Source organism: Carassius auratus, chromosome 6 (genome assembly GCF_003368295.1).
Source record: "Carassius auratus strain Wakin chromosome 6, ASM336829v1, whole genome shotgun sequence".
In the NCBI taxonomy this organism is placed as follows: domain Eukaryota; kingdom Metazoa; phylum Chordata; class Actinopteri; order Cypriniformes; family Cyprinidae; genus Carassius; species Carassius auratus.
The window spans coordinates 3,157,399-3,182,376 of NC_039248.1; the positions used below are offsets into that span (position 1 = coordinate 3,157,399).

The 24,978-nt window shown below is 38.1% G+C and overlaps 2 protein-coding genes across 2 annotated transcripts; both read right to left on the reverse strand.

Moving 5' to 3' along the window:
• Positions 1–8,229: 8,229 nt before the first annotated feature.
• pou4f1 (POU class 4 homeobox 1) lies at positions 8,230–11,211 on the reverse strand. The gene is made up of 2 exons (XM_026256300.1): positions 10,738–11,211; positions 8,230–10,417 (listed from the first exon to the last, which is right to left on the reverse strand). The coding sequence occupies exons 1-2, from the start codon at positions 10,858–10,860 to the stop codon at positions 9,437–9,439; spliced, it is 1,104 nt and encodes a 367-aa protein (XP_026112085.1). The 5' UTR covers positions 10,861–11,211; the 3' UTR covers positions 8,230–9,436.
• A 1,138-nt stretch (positions 11,212–12,349) lies between these two features.
• Positions 12,350–16,364, reverse strand: obi1 (ORC ubiquitin ligase 1). Its single transcript, XM_026256301.1, has 6 exons — positions 16,193–16,364; positions 15,368–15,503; positions 15,152–15,243; positions 14,611–14,832; positions 13,965–14,053; positions 12,350–13,827 (listed from the first exon to the last, which is right to left on the reverse strand). Exons 1-6 carry the CDS (start codon positions 16,262–16,264, stop codon positions 12,714–12,716), a joined length of 1,725 nt encoding a protein of 574 aa, XP_026112086.1. The 5' UTR covers positions 16,265–16,364; the 3' UTR covers positions 12,350–12,713.
• Between the last annotated feature and the right edge of the window lie 8,614 nt (positions 16,365–24,978).

Below are 24,978 nucleotides of genomic sequence, written 5' to 3' on the forward strand. Positions count from 1 at the left end.
TCTCAAGTGTAATCCTATGTGTGTGAGTGTGTGTGTCTCAATAATGTGTAACAGGATCTAATGGATGATATTTCAGTCTGAAAGCAAGATGTTAATGAGATCACACACTAACCCTCACAAATTCCCATACATTTTTACCTAAAGGAGCACAAACCATAGACTTCTGTTGACTTAATACAAATCATTTATTCAATCAATCAATCAGTCAATCAGTCATTTGATCTATCTATCTATCTATCTATCTATCTATCTATCTATCTATCTGACTAAAGTTTGTGCATTAAAAAGAATATTTGCTCTTTCGTAGCTTATGAAAGATTGTTATAAATATGAATTTAACATTTAAAATTTATATATGTATTTATTTTATTATTAAAAATTACATATTATTATACATTTTATTATAAATATTCATACATTCATTTTAAATTTTATCATACATTTTCAGTATTAATAATGAATTTGCGTATTAAATTATTTATTTTTTGTGTATTCTTGTGTATTTTATCAAATTCAGACATTAAAATTTATTTATTTAATATTCTTTTTCCATATTTAGTTTGATTGATTGACCATTATTACTATTGTTCTTATAATTGTTGTTGCATTTTTATTAAGATTTTAATTGTAATCATCTGAATGTCCCCACTGTGTAGGTCATTTCAGGTCATTTCAAGTCACAACATGACCCACACACAAACTTTTTTCTGATAAACAAACATTTTTTGAAATATTCTAGAATAATATACTTTTTTTTTAAATAATAATAAAAAAAATTATATTTGGCCTTGAGAAGTTTATTTTTCAGTATGCATACATTACACATACAGTACAGTAGCTATACTGCAGCAACATTTTTAATGGGTCAATCCAATATAATCTTCCTGACACACAAACTGTCACTGATCAAAACAAACACTGGAGACATGATCAATTATTCATAAACAACTTCTTAATAACCACCCAAATATTTAAAATATTGTTATTTAATAATTCATGCACAGAATGTGATTTCATGCACAGACTCATGAATGATGTCACAGAGTTCAACAAACAAAACAGAAAATTCTTTGATTCATTTAATAAACATTAAATTCAAGCAACATTTTTACGTTTTATACAGAAAATATGAATGATGCTTGTCAGAGGATTGCTGTGCGACGGCTGTTCTCAGTTGCTATGTGGTTGCTAGGGTGTTCTGTGTGGTTGCCTGGGCATTGCCAGGTGGTTGTTTACTGATCCGAATCAAAAGAGCCCAAGTCTACTCTTAACACTAAAATGGCTTAATAGTAGAGTTCATGCACTTTCTGGGGTTTGACTTCTGTGTTTTTCACACTGTGGAAGTCAATGGCTACCATGAACCAGGTTTGTTTACCAGCATTCTTTAAAATACCCTCTTTGGTGTTCAAGCAGAAGAACCAAACCTATTTTGGATACCAAAGGCTACCAACATTTCTTCTTTGATGACTTGAGTGTAAGTAAATGATGAAAGAATTTTCATTTTTGGGTGAACTGTCACTAGTTCACCCAAAAAAACGTTACATAGAGGCGTTTGATGATTATTGTTAGAGGTTTGTTCAAATCACTATTGCTTAAAGTGATTTAAACAATGATTGTTCATTCATAACCAGTCAAACCGCACTGACTGTTCAAACTTTGTCATATTTAGAGACGTTTTCTCTCTCAAATAGCAAACAAGTGTTGTAATGTATGATTGAGTGCTGAGTGACAGTACTGAAACACACACACCTTACTCTTAATGCTCTCTCTCTCTCTCTCGTTCTCTCCGGTGCTGTAAATGAGTTGGGCTAACCTCTCTGACCACGCTCTTTCCTGTCTCTGCTGAACCACACATCTCATGAAATATTTAATGTGCTCGGGAGTGACCGACCACTCTTCTCCTCTCTTCTTCTTTCAATTCATTTTTTTTCCACCCATCTATTCCACTATTCCTGTCTTGTCAAGTTCACTCTTGTCCTCGGCCTGATCCTCTCCTCCACTGCGTTCTTCTTAAAGAAACAGTTCGGCAGCAATTAAATCATCAATGCCTGAAAACTTTACTCTTCACCACAGCAAAACAAATATAGCATCTACTGTTTATGACTAGGGCAGTATATGAAAAGGTTTATTTTATGTTTATATTTATTGTTAATACCTCTCTTCTACAGTTCATAATGACTATGTCTACCAAGCTTGAAAAAGAATCGCATGAGTCAATTACTCAGTGATGGAATCATAAAGAGTCACTGAATCAGTGTTTTTGAATGAATTGGTTTAGTGAATGATTCAATGACTTATTCATAAAGATAGAACATGTTTTATCGCTTGAATAAATCTCTGTGTTAAAAACAAATAATTTGAGTAAATGATTCAATGACTCATTTATAAATGCAGTCACTTGCTTCATTCCTTAAAAAATAAAAATAAAAATCGGTGTGTTTGAATGAATCAGTTGTGTAAATGATTCAATGTCTCACTTATAAAGATAGTCACTTGTCACCACCTGCTGGTGAAATGATGTACATGCAAACATAACTTTAAATGATCATGTAAACAAGAATAGGAGCAAACTGTTTTATATATAATTTTTTTTAATACACTTAAAATGCATTCATAGGTTTGCTCACCAAGGCTGCATTTATTTAATCAAAAATACAGTAAAACTGTGAAATATTATTGCAATCTAAAATAAGTGTTTTCTTATTTTAAATTATATTTTAAAATGTTAATTATTTCTCTGATGGAGCGCTGAATTTTCAGCATCATTAGTCTTCCAGATCACATGATCCTTCAGAAATCATTCTAATATGCTGATTTTCTGCTCGAGAAAGTTGAAACATGATACTTTTTTGTATTCCTTAATAAATAGAAAGTTCAGAAAATGTATTAATTTTAAATTGACTTATGGTCAAAGCGAACTTTTCCACAGGAAAAAATTTTTTTAATTAATTAATTAAAAAAAACAGTATATAGGTTTGTTTTCTTTCTTGGCTGTTCTTTTTCCTAATTTCCTCCCCTTTCCATTCTCCTTTCAAAACATTTTCATCTCTCATCAGTTCTCACATGACCTCCTCTCATTTCCTGTCCTCTCTCATCACCGTCATCATCATCATCATCCTCATGCCTGAGCTCACGTCTGTCAGACTGCGATTATTCTGATGTCACGTCCACCTGCTGACCTCAGACTGCAGGACAGTCCATCCCATTTCATTCCTCTTTCTGCATATGGTTTGGCGTCCTAGCGCAGTGCCACCAGATCTGCGGCCGGTGTCTTGTTTAATCAACACTGATGAATATTTGATGGTGTGGTGGTGAGCACAGGGGTGGCCCAGGCCGCTTCTCTCATTATCTACACACACACGCACGTAGGCTCAATCTCAGCCGATTTAGACACACTGCCTTTATGTCTTGAACACGCACACAAACTTTCAAACTTCCACTGGGCTCAGGCTAAGGAATATATTCAGTCATTCATCGTGGTTCACGCTTATCCAGACTGAAATGTGACGAGTCAATGAGTTCATAGTGACACAGTATTGGCCCCGTCATGTCAGATCTTGTTTGGGATATGTTTCATGCATAATGTATCGCATTAGGGCTATCTTTACCTTTGTGTGCAGACATCTGTGATCGATAAGCCATTCATTGGGATAAATGATCAGCTGCCTATTTTTTCCCATGTAGAGATCTGTGGAAGTTTCTGCAAGAGCTGTAATGCTTGATAATATCAATATCAATGGTTAAGCAGAATTAGGCAAAAAAGATTAAATAAGATGGATCTTATGATGTAGTGACATAATTTGTACAGGGTATTATAATTACAAAAGATTTTGTTCATTCATAGCTTAATGGAAATCTCAGATTTGACTCGTTTGAGCGTCAAGTTTGAAAATATAGAGCTATAAAATTAATTAAGATAGATAATTTGGTCATTGAAGAGAAATGTGTATTCAAATTAATCCTTATATCTATTTTGCAAGGAAAAACATGAAAATACTGGGTCATTTTCTGAAAGAAATCTGAAAAGGAGGAGCCTGAAGCAAAAGTCTCCATTTGTTCTCAATGCATCTCACTGAGAAAGCACTGAGATGCCTTTTTTATTTTTATTTTCCCTAGGAAAGCATGTTTGCTTTTTTTCTTTAAAATTGATTTGAGATGCATAATAACATCTCTACAGTTTTCTCCACACTGTCTTTGTGCCATCAAAAGGCTTCAAAACTCCATGTGAAGGGCCCATTTGTAAACAGTGTCACCCAGAGCTGGTTTGTAAATATCTCCACGCTTTGGCGAAGAGGGATTGCTGGAACAAACGATGAACTCCAGAGGCAAAATGAGGATAATGATGAGGGGCGAGTGTGTTCAATAGAAGGTCAAAAAGTGCAGGGCCCGGGGCCATGAGAGCGTTAAAGAGACAGGATGAGAGAAAACACTTGACATTTATACAGCCCATCATAAAGAAACAGACTGACAGCTACTCTAACAATCCAATGGCAGAGTTGGATCAGCTGCAGTTCTCACGTGCTTAAAGCTATAGCTGAATATAGTTTGGCAGGAACCTTGCTGGCTCTTTCATTTCTGTCAGTTTGTTCTTGAAGGGTGCGTTCATTTCTGGAGTCGTCCTGTCTGTGACAGAGCAGCATTTGATGCGCAGATAAATACAGAGAGCCGAGCAGGTTTTGATCTGCATAAAGACTTTAACCTCTATTTCCTCTCAGCTGCAGTAAACGCTGCGGGTTTGGAGAGGGGTCAGCCTTGCTTATCAAATATTTTTCAACTTAAATGACGGATTTATTAAACAAATAGCTTTTTGGTCTGACTCTGAACCCCTTGTGATTGAAATACGCCGTTGTGTCAACAGCCTGCCTCCTCTCGTGGCTGGCGAGATGCTGAAGATCACTGAATAAATACAAGTTGGAAATGAACACAGATCCGGAGGATTCGCTCTCCCAACCCCCTGTTTGACATTTCCTTCCATGGGCCATCCTTCATGGACATTGTTATAACGGATACAGAGCCGTGCGCTCTATGTGTGCACGTGTTTTCCATAAAACAGCCTGCATTGGTTGCTACAGTGGCCAAATGGTTAATTACATGTTTAAAATATAATAATAAATGGTTAATGCCATCATATAGTCATATAATAGATAATTTGCTTATTTAAATTTAATTTCTTTATTTTTTACTTAAAAATTATATGTCATTTATCATATGAATTACAGAAACGTTACATATAAATAAATGATTTTTTTTTTTTTTTTTTTTATAACTATTAACTATTCTAGATCATTGTATGCCAATAGGGAGGCTCTTCTAGATAAATCTGAGGTTCATCATTTACTTGAGTAACTTCATGTTTGGATTTGATTTATTCTGCTCGCTTAAATATATATATATATATATATATTTTATAATTAAAACCTGTATTATCTATATGGGTTGAATCCTGCAGAAATTAAGTCATTTTAGTTTATCTTTCAAATTAATGTGTTTTTTATCAAAGGTAAGAAATTATACCAATGATAAGGGTTTTATCAAACATTCTCATTGCTCTATTAATTCATGCATTTAACCGTGTAAAAAAAAAAACTGTAAAACAGCACAGCTCGCATCTTTAACTTTCCCCAGTTGCCCGTTTTTCTCTTTCACATCCATCCGCAGAGTGTTTCTCTTTTTGCCTTAAATGGGTTAGCTGGTGTTCTTGTTGTCGCTGTTTGTAGCTGCTGAACTTTGAGGGTGGGATGCTGTTGAGTTGTGTTGATGAAGTATCTCTTGATTAATAGATCCATGAGGCAAACCGGCTGACATATGGCTCATGAAGCAGCTGGGATCTGTACCTGCGGCATCCCCTCCGGCCATTAACATATTAGAGGCTTTAGTGCAGGCAGAAAGACAGCAGCACCCTAGAGCTGTTTGATATAGACTCTCAATAATGCATTAGTCTTCAATCTGCGAGGGAGCTGTTCGTGGTGCTGAAAAATGGCGCTTGCGCTTTTCGGTGGTGTCAAAATGCAGGCAAAATATAGTTTTAAATTAATATATTAGGAATTAACAGCGAAATTGTGCCTTTTGTGTTTAAAAAACTCCTACATCGTTAAAAATATATTTAAATGATCGAAATATTTGAATAAATTATTATAATATCTGTAAAAGCGAGCTGTTTCTAGCTGACGTAACTATTAGAAATTATTTTCGTTAAGGTAAATTATTCTAGTCGGGTTGATGTGGATATAAATAATTAATTTGACTTTAATAAACGAGTTAATTTAGTTCTTACCATAAACACATTTTTAGATTAGCAAAACATTGTATAGTGTAAGAAGAAAACTTGATCTCAAAACTGACCTCCAAGGCAAACAGCATAAAGACGAATAAAAATAACTAAAGCAATACACTTGCAAATTCTAATTTCTTTGAAATATTCGTTTGTAGAAATTGTTACAAAATAGAAAACTAATTGAAACTGCTGGGTGGCACAAACTCACTCGATGGCACTTATGAGCTAAAGCTGAAAATGAAAATCTGCTATATCTTAATAAGCTGTTGCAACAATAAAGCGTCGAATTATGGAACAATCCAAATGCATGTGTAGATCGGGAGAATTTTAATGCCAGTCAAATCAAACTTGTCATTCTTTCCAAAAGAAAATGTCCATATACTCACTGCGTTCTTCTCTTCGTTGCCAAAAGCCAAACAGTAGCAATAAATGTTTCTTTCTCCAGCAGCACTGCAGCTGCGACCTGCTTTCATCAAGAGCTTCCCTGAAAAACCCCGATAGCTGTCTGAAAATATTGCATTTTATATCAGCAAAGCGCGATTAATATTGCATCACCTACATATAACATATCTTTTTTAAAGGCAGCAAAATGTAAAGCTCCCCACCCCTTCCCCCACTGAATTTTCTTCAAAATTACAGTGAGGAAGATTTGCGGTGTCGTTTTTTATGAATAAACAAACTTTTAAAATTAGACGCATTTTATTGTGAGGGTATATAAAATACACTGTTTGGAGACGGCCTGGTCTCAGGCTTCATTAAATGTTTATTGTCAGTTTGGCAGAGTAAAACAAAAAGCATAGCCTTTCATAGCATTTGCTTCTGTTTGAGGGAATCATTTCGTATATATTATAGGCAGATATAGAATCGCAGAATTGCGTTCAGATGGAGATCTAATGTAATGATCATGTTACCTCATTTAGCAGACACGTGCATGGCCAAAAATTCCATTTGTTTGACACACTAACATCCCATTAGGGCGCCGATAACAATTACCAAGGTTTTTAATTAGTGTCTTGTTGTATTCCGTTTATTAATTTTCCAAACCACAGAGCATGAATTATTTAATAAACCGTAGTAATAGTATTTAAATCTAATGCTCAAGTAGAATCATGGCCGAAATAGTGCCACATTTATTAAAAAAGTGTCTAATATTATTAAGTTATTATTACTGTTTATTGTTATTATTGTTATTATTATCATCATTATAGACCGTCTTGTCTCTTATTTACTATTTTGTCTGCAATGTATTCTGGTGAACGTAAGACGTTTTCTTGTTAACAGTTAAAAACTTGAATTTCGTGGTAATGAGTTGTTTTTTCTGGTCTAACGGAATGCACGGCCTGGACTGAGAATTTCAGATCATGGAAATGAAGAGAAATAAAATGTATAAATAATGCATGTTTCCAGAGTAATGACTGTATATCAAAGATATGCGCTAAGGAAGCCAATCAAACCACTGTAAGTGAAGAAAGAAAGAAAGAAAGAAAGAAAGAAAGAAAGAAAGAAAGAAAGAAAGAAAGAAAGAAAGAAAGAAAGAAAGAAAGAAAGAAAGAAAAAGAAAGAAATTTTATTGGATCGATTTTCTCTTTCAAATCAAACGAGGGTTGGACTAATATTGGGCTAATGTTTTCCGCCATTGATATATTACGTTTTAATTATGACATGAAACTTTCTGGGTTCATCGTTTCGCCGTGTCTTGTTTTTTATTTTTATTAGTATTTACCTAAAACTTTATGAAGGCTATTTTGGATTTAATTGTGCAGAGCACTATTTGTTGTTGTGTTGACAACAGTGGGTGGGTGCTGATAATTTTGAATTCTAATAAAATATATACATTTTACATTCCTCGTTGATGTGTAAATGTAAATAAAAAGCTGAGTATGAGAACGAAAAATGTGTCTGTTTGTACAGTAGAATAAGATTCTCATCCAATAAACCTCAATGACAGCCTCGACTTTGATTTTCCATCGTTTATTAGAAGATTGCCGGGACGTGTGTCCCTGCAGCTGGATTTGGCTTACAGAATGGAGAAAAGTTTGGATGATAAGATGGTAAGACAGCAGACTGTTGGACAGGTGCACAGGTATGACAGAGTGAGACGTCTCGTGACGCGCACGTGGCCGCTGTTTGTAAACATACTTGTGCACAAAATAAAAATCATTACAACTTTTTCAGGAACAATTAACACGACAAACAACGTTGTGTCTTTATGTGAAAACAGGCATTAAACAGTGACTTACACCATCCACAAAGGTCTACCAGTAGATACTCTATGTAGTGCTTGTTTTTTCTTTTTTCTGTTTTTTTTTTTTTCTCTCAATGCATAGAATGTTTGCACTGCAAACCAAAGTATACAAACCAACGAAATTATATTTTAGGACAATCTTTCTTTAGAATGTAAGTGTAATCGTCTTTTTCATGCGAGTTAACTAATATCCGCAGAGGAAGAATTCTAATTAGCCAAAATAACCATTAAATTAAAAAAATAACAGAAAATAAAAAATCGGCCATTGAGTTTTGCACGGTGAGCAAGTGTCATTTGTACGTAAATCCATATATATACAAAAGCATTTGAATATATCTAACCAATCTAAATAACAGTAGATTTCAGTGCAATTTCAACAAATACGAGCGGTGGTTGCCACCTTAATTATTTAAAAGGGACTGTGTATCATTTTCTTTTCCTACTGTGTATTCATCAGAGCAGACCTTTGAAACACTGAATGATCACATTAGTTCATCAGCAAGACTGTGAAAGAGGGATCTGCTTTCAACACATTTAATAATCAAAAATATAGCAGTTCCCTGTACGAATGAATAAATACACAAATATGCCCAACATAAATAAATACATACATAAATAAATAAATTAGGATAGAGTTAAACTATGAGGTAATCCATCAATGGCTATTTTTCGTCATTCGTCGCGGAGAGGTGGGGGGCAGAGCTGGGTGTATCTAAGTAGAGTTGAACCGCAGAAAAGTAGTTCATCTGGATTACCTGTTATTTGCATACTTCACATTCACCAGTACAGTGAAAAGAAACACGAGTTGTGTAAATAAAACGGTACTAATCATGAGCACACGCGCATTTGAGCCAAAGCGATGATCCTTGGTCCCCAGAAGTCCTATTCGTTTTGTTTTCACCTAGAAGTAAAGTCCATCAGTGAGTCGCGGAAAATTTCAACCTCTTCTGTTTTTGTCTTTGGTTGCAAAACCATACTCGCACCACGTTCTTTTTGAGGTCCAATTTCTCAGCTATAGCCGCGATTTTCTCCGACGACGGCCGGGGCTGCACCGCGAAATACGCCTCCAGAGATCGCTTCTCCGGGGCCGCTATGGAGGTCCGCTTGCGCTTCTTCTCGCTGCCGTTGAAAATGTCGGGTTTGCTCATTTTCTCGCGCTGGGCGCCCTCGGCCTCCTCCAGCCACGCCTGGAGGATGGGTTTGAGCGCAATCATGTTGTTGTGCGACAGAGTTAGAGACTCGAAGCGACAAATGGTACTTTGGCTCAGGCAACCCACGCCTGGGATCTTCAGGTTGGCCAGCGCGCCCCCCACGTCCGCCTGAGTCACCCCGAGTTTGATCCGCCGTTGTTTGAAGCGTTCAGCGAACGCCTCCAGCTCCCTCGGGTCCGTGTCCGAGTCGTTAATGGAGGGCAGTCCGTTGTTGGCGAGTCCCGGCGCGCACTGGTGCGCACCGCCGTGGTGGCCCGGTAAGAGGCCGTGGTGCGTGAGCGGCGAGTTCATGTTCATAGCAGCCTGGTGGGACAGGTGCGTGAGCCCGTGCATGTGGGAGTGAGGGTGGGCCGATGTGGAGATCAAGCCCCCGCCGCCGCCGCCTCCTCCGCCGCCTCCGCCGGACCCCTCGTGCGCGCTGGGCATGAGCGCGAGCGACGGCGAGCCGATGTGCTCCATGAGGTCTGCCGGCTCCAGGTTCTGGTGGTGGTGGTGATGGTGGTGGTGGTGGTGGGCGAGTGGCACAGTGGAGGCAGACGAGCATGGCACGGTGTTCATCGTGTGGTACGTGGCGTCGGGCTTGAACGGGTGACTCTTACCCTGGGACACCGCGATGTCGACGGCCGCCAGAGCTTCGGCGCGGGCCAGGAGCGTCTCATCCAGACTGGCGAAGATGTTGCTCTGGAGCTTTTAGAGTCGGAGAGACGAGAGGGAAAGACAGAGAAAGAGAATGAAAGAAGAGATGTCAGCTGGGGAATAGTGTCAACACACATAACACAGAGAATATTCCTTTTAAGGAGCTTCCAGTCATAAAAATGTATACAAAAAAGGCTGGAGCCTGAGCCTTCAGTGAGCATGCCTTCAGAAAAGATCACAGGCGTGCAGATGATTGCTGTGGAATACATGAAAAAAACATTAAGGCGGTGTATGCGCCTCCAGCGCTCCTCCTCGCGCGCGCAGGAGAAGAACGCGGGAGGAGAAACGCAGAAGTTTTGGAGCTCGTTTACCTGTGGAGTCTGCAGGCAGGCTCTCCGGATCGCCTCCGAGCTCGAGTGCAGAGTTGTGTACTTGTGCTCAGGTAAGCTGTGATGCATGGCGAAATGAGTCTGTTTGCTGTTCATGGACATCATGTTTGCGCGGGATCCGGCGCAGATCAAATGCGCGAAAAGCAAAGCGAGAGTCCGGCGGCGCCTCTTCTGGCGTCTCACAGCAGTCAGGCGGATGCGGTAGCGCTCGGCTGCTGATGCTACAGAGGAGATGCCCGCAGTGTGTTTGTGCGTGTGTGTGTATGTCTCTCTCTCTCTGTGTATGGCTGTGCTGTGTGTGGATGAGGAGCGCTCTTACACCTGAGTCCCTCACATCTCGTCCGGCAGCCTTGCCTATTCTCGCGAGACGAGCGCGATTGACTCACTTCTCCTCCTCTCCTCTCATCTCATCTCATCTCATCGCGCCTCTTCGCCTCTCATGTCCCCCTCGAACTGTAAATCGGCCTAACGACGGTGAGGGGAGCTTCCTTCCATACCTGTGGATTCTGCGCGCATGCGCACTGTCGCCACCGATTTAGAATGTTGTGGCTTTAAACGTTGTGATAATGGAACCGCTAAAGTTCCATATGCAAATGAGGGCTGTATTTTTATGTTTTAAAACACATTAAATAAAAAATATGTCCAAGGCAATATTTTAAGATAATTATTAATTATAATTATGTTTGTGTGTGTGTTTTAATCATATTAAAATGCTTACAATCAGCATAATTGTTCTTATATGAATCAATAAAATCAATTTAAATCTAAAGGAAATATATAAATATAGTTAAACAGGGAAATAAAAAAAGTTAAGTGAAAAGAATCAAGTATGTTGACCCATACTCATAATTCATGCTCTGCATTTAACCAGTTTAATGTTATCAATTTAAGTTTATTTTGAAAATTGTTTGCATGTATAAAAATAAAGTGAATGTGAATGTTTCAGAAGAATTTGCAAGCCTGGATATTTAAATTTAGCTAATTTAATCAGGCTTATTTATTAAGCAACGTGAATCGTGTTTCTATTAAATTAAGTAAACGGAAAGAAAAACGAATAAAACAATTTAAACATATAACGAAGATCGTTTTGGACATTTCATATAAAGGCTAAGCATTCATTACAAATTACCTAAATATGACATTTCTAAACATCAAAATATAATCTGTTCGTATTTATTTGAATATTTAAATTTCCCTCAAGTCAACGCGAGTCATTGTGACAATGTCTTGATTGATTACGCAACTATCATGTATATTTCACTAAACTCTAATCACGGCATGAATTTTTAATCGCCTAACACTTATAGTTGGCGCTAGTGAAGTGTTAATTTACTTGCATTAATTAATTCTTTAAAATACTGAAGAAGTATCCTGGTGACTACACAGGAATAATTCACCATTAAACACTGAAAGACATGTTTTTGCATGCATTATTATTAAAATTATGACAATTACAGTGTTTGTCATAACACTAAATCATGACTTGAAAATGAAACCATGCATACAACAGTGTTTTTTTTTAGACAACATCCAAATACATAAACATATGCGTAAATATTAGAAAAATAGAAAAAAATCACAATATTTTCAAACCTTATGCAGAAATATCATTTATTGTTTCCAGTGTTCATATACAGAATTATTTAGATGCCTCATCATTCTGTACAACCACAAAAGCATTGCAATTCCATAGGAAAAAAATCTGTTTAATTTCAAGAGAAAAGCATAATGTTAACACCTTATCCCCTCAGGATACTGAAAAGGTTTTTAGAACATACAGAGTAACATCATCCAGCACACACTGCTGTCATAATAATGAACAGTGAGGCAAATTCATAATAAAAAACCCTGATGGAAAAGAAAGGCTGTTAAATCTCTTTGAACTCCTAAAAAGTTACTGAGAAGTAACTCACTGAATTAGATCAAAATAGAGACCATGCTGGAAAATACTTCTGCTTCTACTTTAGTTTTGAGAGTTTCGATGGACTGGAGATGGACGATCCTGGGGGACACTTGCGTTTGGTGGGCTGTGTGGGATTTTCCATCATAACTCCAGCTCTGTCACTGAACTCCACAACTGAAGCCTCTTCCTCACAAACCGTAGCTGCATCACAATTGGTGGTCTCCTGAGTCAAAGATGCAGTTTGGTGCTCTCTTGCCGTTCCAGGATCAGCCAAGAGGTTGCTGCAAAAATCCAGTTCTGGTATTTGGGTGGCATCAAAGTCTGGAGATTGTGATGATGATGATGATGATGATGATGCCAGCGGTAGGTGAGAAACTTGACTGTTGGAGCTCTCCCCTTCAGCCATCATAGAGTCCAACTCAGAGATCTTGTCCAAGTACGCTGCATCCATACAAGCTTCACTGATACCCACAGGATCCTCTGAGCACTTGAACTCCTCTCTATTTTCATCCAAACAGGGAAGATCGGGTCCACAGTCCATCCAGCCTCCACACAAGACCTCTTTGTTCAAATTCACAGTGGTTTTCTCACCAAAAGGAGCACCTTTGTTGATCTGGAAGGAGCCTGGGCTTTGATTGACTGATGATGAACTGGTTGAACCCTGGCAATCATCAAAACTGAGTCTTCTCAGGTAAGTGAGAGGTTTGAGACCTAACTTTCGGTCACTACAAACCGCAGCAGGACTCTTCAAGCTGAGAGATCTGAGAGCCGAGGAGGGCGTAGAGGGAACCGTAATGTCTTTGAGTCCATCATTCTGTGGAGTCAAGGTCCCTCCTAGAAAACCCACATCAGATGTTGTCAGGAGCTGCCCATGGTTGTTTGGCAGCTCTGAACACTTTTGGTCCAGGTCTGTGCAAACAGAAGTTTCCTCCATTTCACTCAGGCTCCTTCGCATCAGGGCGATTCTTTCAATCCCTCCGTTTGGAGTCCCTCCAGAGGCAGCGTTTGAACAAACTCCTTCTTCAGACTTAGGGTTGTCCCTCTGGTTCTGGGCTTCAAGCTCTTCGATGTATTTATCACTGCGCTCCAGAGCTCTTTTCAGCTGTGCCACGTCCCGCTCATACTGATGAATTTTAGCCTCAAGAGCTGCGACTGTATACCTGCCAAACCTTGATGGAAATTGAGACAAAACACAAATAAGATCATTTTTGTACATCCGAGTTAATAATACTTTGTACGATTTCTTGGTGTCATATTTTGAAGTGGGTACACCTCACCAGCATTATATTATGAACATTTCGCTTACTTTTGAGGAGATCTGCTGTCCACTTCAGCTTTCAGGCGCATATTTTCCTGAATTAAGTCAAAAATTTGGGACCGCAAAGTTTTGTTAGCCTGAGGGAGAGAAACATGTTGCTTTCAGAAGAGTTTCTTTTTTTATTTATAAGCACAGAACACAAATAACACTATTTCCCATATTTCCAGTGGTCAGTAAAAATCCATCCAGATATATATATACACACACACACACACACACACACATAATCTTATTATGGTTTTCTATGCACATTTAAATAACAATTATTATATTCATATTATATTATTTTATTAAGTATGCGTTTCTATTCATCCATTATAAAAACAACAAATTTTAAAACATTTTAATAATGCCAAATGAGACATTAAATGTCTCACATGAAAGAAACAATAAACACTTCATTTCATATATTTTCCCACAATGCACTACAGAATATTTGAAAACAGAAAATGTGCATTATTCACAGGAATAATGATAAACAACAGGAGATTTCCTGACATATAGCTTCAGTTAAATGACCAAATGATAGTCAATGCATAGTATCTTAAAACGGCTAAATTATGGGATTAGATTTATTTATGCACTATTTTGACCTGTTTTTATTGTATATTTAAAAAAGCAATCACATTCATACTTCTTTTAGCCTTTCGAGGTCCTGCTTGACCTTCCTGTAGAGGTCATTGGTAGCTCTCAGCTTATTGGCCGATTCCTCCAGAGCACTTGGGTCGACAGTACTGGTTTCAGTCTGAGGAACCAAGACAGTGGTCGGTTCCACAGCCGTCTTAAGTTGCATCTCAAGGCTCAGGTTTTTGCTTTTCAAGTCCTCGTTCTGTTTCAAAAGGGTTTCGATTTCATCCTGTAAGATTCATAAAATCAGTGAATGTGAATCTTCCTGGCTTTCATTGCATAGTTAGGACAATTTCTAATAGGCACACTGTGTCAAATTTAGAGTTTCATGTAAGTGTGCCAGTTATATTGAGGCCCATATGGAATGTACCAGATTTTGTTATACATTTTTTTAATGTTTTTTTGGAGGGAAGTCTGCAGAATTTTTTGCAATGGATTTAAACATGGCAATGGGTATACAATGGGTATTCCACTCTAAATTACACAGTAAATATCAACATAAAATTGTGTTCATCAAATATTTTCATTTTGTGTTTGACTAGAAGTACCTCGTATTCTCTTAAAAGCAGCTCCCCTCGAGTCTTTCGGAGCCGTCTCTTCACAGAATCTCTCTCACTGGACTCACAGTCAGTTGTGGCTCCTGTGAACACATATACACAAAGGAACACATTTCATTACACTCACCATCCCACAATAACACTTAGTTCTACAGCTTTGCATTTCAAAAACAACAATATATGACTGCTGAGGTCAGCTGACATTACCAATGATTTCTCTGCAGGGGTTTTCTGGGGTGATGGCCACTCTACAGGTGGGACACTGACTGCTCTTCTCCAGCCACACTTTGATGCAGTTGGAGCAGAACACATGGTTGTTGCAGCAAATGACCGGCTGACGGACCTTTGAGGTGTAGATCAGAACAAACCAACAGGTAAATGCATAGTAATGACTTGTAATATTATTGAATCGTACAGAATCATTAGAAACAAAAAAGGACAGGTGCATATATGTGTGTGCTTGTGTGGCATAGCATGTCAATTTTCCCTGCCCATATTAAACTCACACCATTCAGATCAGGTGATGCATGTCAAGTACTGGGTTTGCAAATGTTTTAAATAGATTGAAGTGACTGAGTATTAAACAACTTTAAGGCTCCTACATTAACTGGCCCATTTTATTTCATCAATCTTTATCATCACTCTATCGTGAATATTTAGGGAATTAAATGACTACATAAAATGCAACCGTGCACAGTCAGAAGAAGGCGTTTAGACGACTGCTGGCTGGTCTTTATTGTTATTTTGTGTTTTAGTGGAAAACAAAAACTACTGTAGAAAAACTATCGCTGCTTTGAGTTGTAGAAATATTATTGTCTATAATATGCACCTATTTACACATTATCTTCATTAATTACATATAAAAGTGCGTTGCATTATATTATGTATAAATGTAACTTAGGCCTGTAATAGAAGGTTGTAATATTGTATAATTCAACAAAGAAGAAACATGACGTTCACGCGCACACTGCACGACTCTTGTTTGTTTTTCTTCTGCCGTGTATTTATAGTTTTTTAAAAAGTTTTTTTTACCTTTCCGAGGCAAATCTGACAGGATATCGGTAAAGTCAGTGAAAGAGTAACGTTTTGAAAACTTTGCGCCATGATTTAGTCCTCACACGTGAAACATGATCCGAAACTCCCTCCAACAGAAACAAAGCAACGAGCAGCGCACGCGACTACGGCAAGCGAAGCGGACAAAACTACTATAACGAAACGCGTTCTCAATGCGGTTAACGCTGAAGAAATTATTAATGCGTTTCTGAAGTAATGTTATTTGTTCAAATTTCTTATGTAATAAATCTTGACTTTATATAATTTTTAGTCAAAGCGAATTCAAAAGTAATTCATAGGCTACATTAATACCCCGGAACAGAATATTATATTTCTGTTAAAAAAAGAATGCTAATGCATGCCTTCAGTAACCATTAACAACAATAGCAATAACAAATTGCTAAATTGCAAATAGAAATTGTAAGAATAATTTATACAATTTAACATTATTATTATTAGTAGATAATTATTAGTACATAATTAGATTAGTGGATGTAATATTAGTAGATAATAATAATAAATCAAAATCATCTGTGTTGTTGTTGGTGGTGTTCTTGTTGGTGTTAGGTATATTTTATGTATATGATCAAATCTTGAATCATGATGTCTGAATGTTTAGATTGAGATCCATTTCAATTTCATTTTGAATGGGATATCTATCTGCAAAACAATGTATAAAATAATCAAATGTCTTAATAACAATTAAAAAGTCAATTTATGTGTATTTTTCTAATATTCAAAATACTCTTTGATGTAAAAACCTGTTCTGTGGATGCATCTTGCCTCTTTTTTTAAGAGTTTTATCACAACAGGGCAAACCTGTTTTACTTCGTTTTTATTTGATCTCATAATTCATTGGTCATTGCCAAATGATGGCTTTATTATCCCATAATGACAGACCCAGTGGCTGAGCGCTTGTGAGATAACTTTATTAGCATTGAACTGATGCAAAACAATGTTGTACATTGATTGCATCAAGCGGACTATTGGTGCTGCGACTACATTACTGTCATTTGTTGCAGGTCTTTCATGTCAACACAGCGCATGGTGACTTCACTTTGTCTAGACTATGAGCAGTCTGACTGTACGCCAATTGGTCTTAAATGTGGAAGCACTCCTGGAGAGAGAGTTTGTGAGCAAAGACCAAACTGCTGAGCATACGCTTACATAATAACAAATTTGCCTTGTTTTCTTATTTTTACAGACCCCCTCCCTCCCCTTTTGTCGCCTGTCAGTGAGATCAGCATCTCAGAAATACACCCAAAAATCGCTTGCTGCTCAATTTAAAGTTCGTAAGTGGAACTGTGAAGAGCTGTGTCGACAAGAGATGTCCATTTCATCACCACATATATTAAACCCTGATGTTCCAAAGTTTGGGGTCGGTACAAATTTTTAAAAGCTTTTGAAAGCCTCTTTTGCTCAGCAAGGCTGCATTTTTTTGTATTACAAATACAGTAAAATCTGTAGTGAAATATTATTACAATTAAAATTCCTTAATTTTCAGCATTATTAGTGTCACTTAAACCTTCAGAAATCATTTTAACATTTCTTAGTGTTCTCATGATTATTTCTTGTTTTATAAAGAATTTTTGGTGAAAATGAAAAGAAAAACTGCTGCAGCATATATTTGAATTAGAAATCTTTTTTAACATTATAAATGTCTTAATGCTTAAATGTCATTTTTGATCAATTTAATGCACCCCAAACTGAATAAAAGTATTAATTTCTCTCTCTTTTTTATATATCTTTCTGACCCCAAACTTTTGAATGGTAGTGTATATTGTGTTATATTATAATTGATGTCAGATTTCTAATGTTTTGATGATTTATGCAACCAGGTACAGTTTTACACAATGCATGATGGTTATTGTCGTAAACATGGCAGTTTACTTAGAAAATCTGCTTAAAAATATTAATTTGCATTTCCACATGACGTTGTAAGTATCTAGTTCAAATCATATTACTGCAACCTTTGCGATACTCTAAGGATTGCATTTTGTCCACATATGCTCCAGACAATGGTTTGTAATCTTTCCCCCATTAATTGGTGACAGTCAATTAATCACGGCCAGTTGAGGACCGCAGGATCTATTGATCTCATCCGAGGCCTTATTTTTCATCCCTTAAATGACACAGATCAGCACATTTGCCTTGGCTGGGTAATGGAGGGTGGCGAGCCAATGACCCGTGTGTCATGCCTACATGTGTCCCATGCTCCTCCATTGTGAAATGGCATCTTTACCATTTAAGCTGGAAAGGTTTAGACTGCCCTAAGAGCAAGGCACTGGGACAGGCCTTGCGCCGCTACTCAGCTGACCTTTCTGTTTAAAACTTAATCACTGGCAAGTGCTTACATTAATTAGCCTGTCCTCTCTCTTTCTCTCTCTATCGCCCACCTGATCCCACACACACACACACACACCAACATCATGCCAGTGGCTTGAGAACCAGAATGAGTGTAACCTGCAGTCGTGCAGATCTTAAGAACATTAAGACATTTTCCCCCGCACTCCTGCAGGCTTCATGTATTGATTAGTGTGGCCCCTGACCGCGATTGCTGTGGCGCCAGAGAGTGTGTCATGGAGATGAGGGACCCCTGTTGTCCGCGGGATTCTTTCCTAAGCTCTGGCTCTCTCTCCACAGACACCTCTCATTGCCCTTTCGCAACCCTCCCCTTTAAAAGTTGGAGCCGCATCCGGTTCTTTACGTTTTGCATCATGGATTGAAGCTCACAGCATCTGGAATTATCCATTATGTGTCAGAAACTGTGCTAAAAGCTTGCATAGGAAGAGTAAAAACATGAAATGTTCTGGCATAAACATTACTTCTTTCATTTTTTCTCATTCATCTATCTATCTATCTATCTATCTATCTATCTATCTATCTATCTATCTATCTATCTTTGTCTGTCTATCCATCCATCTATTTTTTCTTTGCATATGTTGTTTCAATTGTTTCTCAATTTTATTTATTTGTAAATTTAGAACTAAAGTTTTTGTTGAATTAGCTTGTGAAAATGTCTTCACGCTCATGGATTCAAGCTAACGGCATCTGATTAAATACATTTAAAAAATGAAATTTTCTCTATGTATAAAAATAGAAATTTGCTCTATGTTTAAAAATATTTTTATACAGTTATCTAGAGTATGTCTTTTTGAAAATGATTGTACACCGAATACGGTTCGTGATTGAGACCCATTGCTCTGTTCTTTGTACATCTTGATCGGAGGTGGGGCCAACTCTTTGTTCAACCAATCACAGACGAGGACAGTGTTGGGGAAGAATGTTTGGAAACAAGGAGATGGGGCAGCATCTTTACATTTATTTTGAATCATGGATTGAAACTCACTGCATCTGGAATTAATCTGGAATTATCCATTATGTGTCAGAAACTGTACTAAAAGCTTGCAAAGAAATGGGAAAAAAACACTAGATGTGTTCTTGCATAAAAAATTCCCTTATGGAATTTTTAATTTTATTTTTTTATGTTAAAATGTTTGGTTCCAGCTTAAAACGCAGGAATGGAACAGAATTATTCTTGCACTTTTGTTTGGTCACACCAGTATTGAAGAAATGACAGACTTCAAATCAGTTAAACATAGAGCTCTACACTTAAGACACCTGTCCCGCCCTCAGAGTCATCTGATTGGACCAAAGATGTCTATTTGCCACATGCATACACAGATTAAACACAAGAACCCATATCCTGCACAAACGATCCCTAATTGCACTGTAGTCTGCCGAAAACCAGACACACATGAATACATGCATATAAACACTCCTCTAATGGAGAGCGTGAGATGCCATCCCAGTTATTAGTACGAAAGTCTGTTCTCTAGCCGTGCCGCCACCCCCTTCATCTCTCTACTCTCTCCAGCCTCAAATTTATTCTCCTCTGCGGGTGCAGTTTTAGTGGTGGGCCGTGCGTCACGGTGCTGAGAGGAGCAGCGTGTGGTGATTTTATTGCATTGCCTACAGGCTGCTTCAGCCACACGACTCGCTCGTGCCGCCCCCACCCTTCCACACCGCAGATGAGGCTCCGCTCAGCCCGACGGTGGCTCTGCTACACCCCTCATCCTCCACCCAGCCCTCTCTCAAAGGGCCCCTGGGAGCCCAGGGTGGATTATTATGGAAATACTATCTTCCACTGGCCCTCTGAAGCACAGCTGGGCAGGGCCATCATTACATGCATTGTGACAATCTGTTCTGGGAAGGGCAAATGTGAACGTCACGGCAGCAGAGATGAGAGTGGCATGCATAGATCACATTAAATGTGTGCCGGATAAAATGCAGAAAACTTAAAAATGACCTCGATAAATTCTGTACTTTTTGCCTCTGGTTTTATTAGGGCTCTCTTGCAGCTGCATCTTACAGTACGCATGTAAATAAGACATCTTCATCTCAAATATTTTATGTCCACCTGTATTACGGCCTGTTTCTTTTGCATGGCAGGAGCTCTTGTCTCATGCCGTTGTGTTACAGCGCTGATATCAGAGCAATCTGTGCAGCAAACGTCGCCAGTTTGTGGATGATATGTCCGAGTATCAATCATAGTCACCGGTCTGAGTGCTGACCGGCCTCTGAGTGATTGCGTTTAGTTCCTTGTGAGATATTTCTGCCATGCTTGTTATCAGATTAACCCGCGCACTGAGGCTGATCATTCAGTGCCCAGTAAACGGGGTCAGTCACATCCATCAAATGACTGTACTCACACTTTCTGCCCCAATCTCCTGTACTTGATCAAGTAGAGCTTTGAAGACGTAAATAAAACAGTAACATCATAATCACTAGTTTGACCTGAGATATAAAATCCTCATTTCATTCAGTTGTATTTTTGGAAAAATTCGATGAAAGTGGGTGTGGAATTTGTCACAATGATCCATAAAAAATGCATAGAACTTCATTACCTTTTGCAGAAGCTGAAAGCTCTTTCTTATAATCTCTTTCTTTTTATATCACTTCTTTTTATATCTATTTGCAATATTGGATTCATGGTGGCAGCTTTATGAGTCTAGGATCTGATCTGTTGAATTCAGCCTGTAAAAAACTTTTTGAGTTTTACAAATGGAGAATTCAGTTGAAATGCATGCTGTATCCCTTCTGATCGATATTATTCTTTGATTAAAATGTATTTATTTATAAAAATGTTGTAACAGCTATCAAAATAATATATATTGTTTTTATAATTTATAATTCTTTTATTTTATACATTGTATGTTGATTTGTTTTTAATAATTATTGTTGTTATAACTTAAGAGGCTGTTGGAATATTGTAATTTTTTGTAGTTAAAAAAAATTATAATAATAAGTTAAACCACATTTAAAATGAATTAGAAAAAAAAATATTAAAATTATGAAAAAAAAAAAAATGTTAGTTACAGCAACTGTTAAACAGCCTGTGGTAAAAAATAAATGAATAAATGTTTGAAAAAAGAATAATAATAATAAATTATTTTAAAATAATAATTGTTTTTAGAATTAAATTTTTTTTATATTTTATTTAATTATAATATACATTTCTAATTATATGTTGATGTAAATTTTAACCTTATATCTTGATGTTGATTAAATAAAGCTAACGGACATGCACCAAGCTCCCTTGTGTGAAATCTAAATGAAAAAGTACAACTTTTTAAATTTGCTTCTGTACAGCATGCATATTGACATGCAAAACACGCTTCTTGTAATCAAACACACTCTCAGCATAAGAGCTTATTAATTATTAGTGCCCACTTGACTTCATATTGTGCTGCCGGTGGCCTGGTCAATGTTTGTATCGTATTCATCTCCTCTTGCCTGTAGTACTGTATTACTCTCAGCATCTCACTCTATATCTCTCTCTCTCTCTCTCTCTCTCTCTCTCTCTCCCTCTCTCTCTCTCTCTCTCCCGTACACAAGACCAAAAGTGCAGGCACATCATTTATTGATAAGACAAAAAGAATGTAATGAAATTATCAATGTTCTTGAATTAATTATGAACATGATTAAGAAAGCTAAAATCTCAGGAGCAGAGATCTCATTACCCATTCAGTCTCAGGGATTGCTTTCATTCAGGGAGAGGCAAAAGAAGCTGTCCACCCGGCCCGGCTCGAACAGTCCTCTCTGTCCCTGCATGGAGCTCCTCTTTACCCTGATGCTCTGTCCCTGATTTATTCCCGCCGGCCTGTGCCATTCCGTCCCGATGGAGCCAAATGAGATCCGCGACTGTATGCATGCCGAGAGGTCCTGACCTTCCCTCTCAGACAGCAGCTTCTCACTGGAGGTAAGACACACAAGCTGGTTTTACTGGAGAGCAGCCGCTCCGCTCCACCTTAGTTTGGTGTTTGTGTGGAAAGTAGTACTGGGAATTGTCTGTTAAAACTGAATGGTTTTGTCCTAATTGTGGATAATTACTTTTCTGCACTGCTATGGAAAACTTTTCCCAGTCAAGCTGTCTTGTGTTTGTTTATGGAGGGTATGTTGAAAAACTTAAAACTCTAACATTAAACTCTAAACGTATTGACTTTTCCTAAATAGCAAGTCTTTTGACTGATTTGAATGCGTGTATCATTTAAGGGCCACAGAATGGAAGAGGCCGTTCATACAAACTATCTTTAAACATGTGAAACATTTCAGATATATTTAAATATTGAGATAAAATTAAATATAAATATGACGTTTAATTATTTATTAATTTGCACACATATATATATATATATATATATATATATATATATATATATATATATATATATATATATATATATTATTGTTGTTGTGAAATTGGCATGCTGTAAAGGCAAAGTACATTTTTAATGCAGATTTCTATATAAATCACATTGTAAAAATATGCTAGTTATTAAAATGTCTACTATGGTTTGATATGTTTCATATGACCCGATAAAACACTGAATCATTAAAATACTTTTTTATTATTATCTTTTTAAGTTGCATATTAAGAGTTTCTCCATTTTTCATCAGTTGTCTGTGGCTCCAGTCATTTAGTATCTTTGCATTATTACCGTGCCTTTGCTATTTGTTTACACTGCTTGTTTAGTGTGAATCAGAATGCGTCGCTGCTGTGGAGAAGAGTGTGAGAATGACAATTGCTAGTTTTTGGTCACATGGGGAAGTGTGCACCAGTATATGTGCATCCCCAAAGGAATGGAGCTGGGGTTTCAGAGTCCCATCTCTCCCAACGTCTCTGTCTTTCTCTCTTCCTGTCTACCTTTCTCATATCCCTGTTTTCTTGCCTCTATTTTTCTCTCCATCTCTTGTGTCTTCACACAATCAGGCTCCAACACACACACACACACACACACACACACACACACACATTCACTGCAGCACTGCATTGTAAAGCCGCCCATCGGGGAACAGTGTGCAGTTGGCGAAGAACTTGTCGCACTTTCTCAACCGTTTCGAGGTCCTGCAGTAAACATGCATGTCTTTACTGTGACCTAAACAAATAAAAACACACCAAACTCTCATTATTCTTCCAGATAAGAAGGTTTATGTTATCCGGTTTTAGAAAACGTGTGTTTTGCGCTCAACCTCGGTCTCGGTGGATAAGAAAGCCTCTGGAGGATAATGAGAGCTCTCTGGCCCGAGGATTGATCCGTGTATTGGATCTGCTGTTACTGGATATTACCCAGCGCTATCGGCCAGCCGTGATGGCCTCGTGATAAGAAGTGCTTACCAAAGGGGAAGCTCCTACAGGGCAGATACGGTTTCTCAGCCGCCCTCAGGGGAGCGTCAGCCTCATGCTGCTGAGCTCAGGAGCTTTTTACCTCATCAAGTAAATTCAGACCCTTATCAAGTTACCAAGCAGGCCTCTTCCAGGCGAACAAATATTTCTGCCCATTGTCACCGTCAGTGCTAAAAGAGCCGGTCGCATTACAGCGCACCTGCTTTTCATTGATAACCCAGGAAATTTGGGAGGTGATGGATTTGTTTGGGTGATTAGGAGAAAAGTAGGGGACGTGCAAAACTTTATCTCTTTAGCCATCTTAACAGTTTCCAAGTGTTTTCTCTGAGTCTGGGAGTCTTTCGTTTTAATTCATGTGGGATGAGAATTCCCTGATAAAATTATTCCGAATTTACAGTCGGGACTGAATGATTTGAAGTTTTTATGTCCTTTAAAGATAATGGCATTGTTGACGAAGCAATCTGCGTCCTGTAGAGCAGTTTAGCGTGTTCTGGATCTCTAAAAGACACTAAGCTCTCAGATAATGAAGTGGTTGGTGCATAACGTGCCATCTCCAGAGTTTTTCAGCCCTTCGTGGCAGTGTTTAGGGCCCAGCAGAGAGGCGATGCAGGAGTTTGTCAGCTCCAGTGCTATTAGCCAGGTGGCATCTGGTACCCGCCGCTGCCAGAGGAGGAGGGCCCAGATGGTGCGTTAAGCAGGCTAATTATTTCAACACAAAACTATCGCAGCCCGCCAGGGTCCAGTTTCCTTCTTTTGAATCTTACTCACCGGGCTTTGTTTCGGAACCACCCTCCCTCTCTTCCAGTGAATGTGTCTTTGCGGGGATGAGTAACTGGATCCCGTGAACTGGTGGTAAATGGTGAGCGATGCCATGCAGTGGGAGATGACAGCTGTAATGTTAGTGCAGAGAGGTGTCATGGTACAAAACGCCAGACTGGTGGATAAATGGACAGAGAACATTTTCAGATCTGTCGGACTACCACCTGATGTTCATCTCATTGTTTTTGGCGTTATTCTGTGTCAAACTTTGCTTGGACATATAGTTTTTAGGAGCTGTTGATCTGTAAGAGTCGTAGCC

Coding starts and splice junctions, on each gene's coding strand:
- obi1 (XM_026256301.1), bottom strand. CDS start 16,264: ATGGCGCAAAGTTTTCAAAACGTTACTCTTTCACTGACTTTACCGATA. Junction 15,504..16,192: donor GTCAGATTTGCCTCGGAAAG/GTAAAAAAAACT, acceptor TACACCTCAAAG/GTCCGTCAGCCGGTCATTTG. Junction 13,828..13,964: donor GACAGCAGATCTCCTCAAAA/GTAAGCGAAATG, acceptor ATTTCCATCAAG/GTTTGGCAGGTATACAGTCG.
- pou4f1 (XM_026256300.1), bottom strand. CDS start 10,860: ATGATGTCCATGAACAGCAAACAGACTCATTTCGCCATGCATCACAGC. Junction 10,418..10,737: donor CCTGCCTGCAGACTCCACAG/GTAAACGAGCTC, acceptor CGACTCTAAAAG/CTCCAGAGCAACATCTTCGC.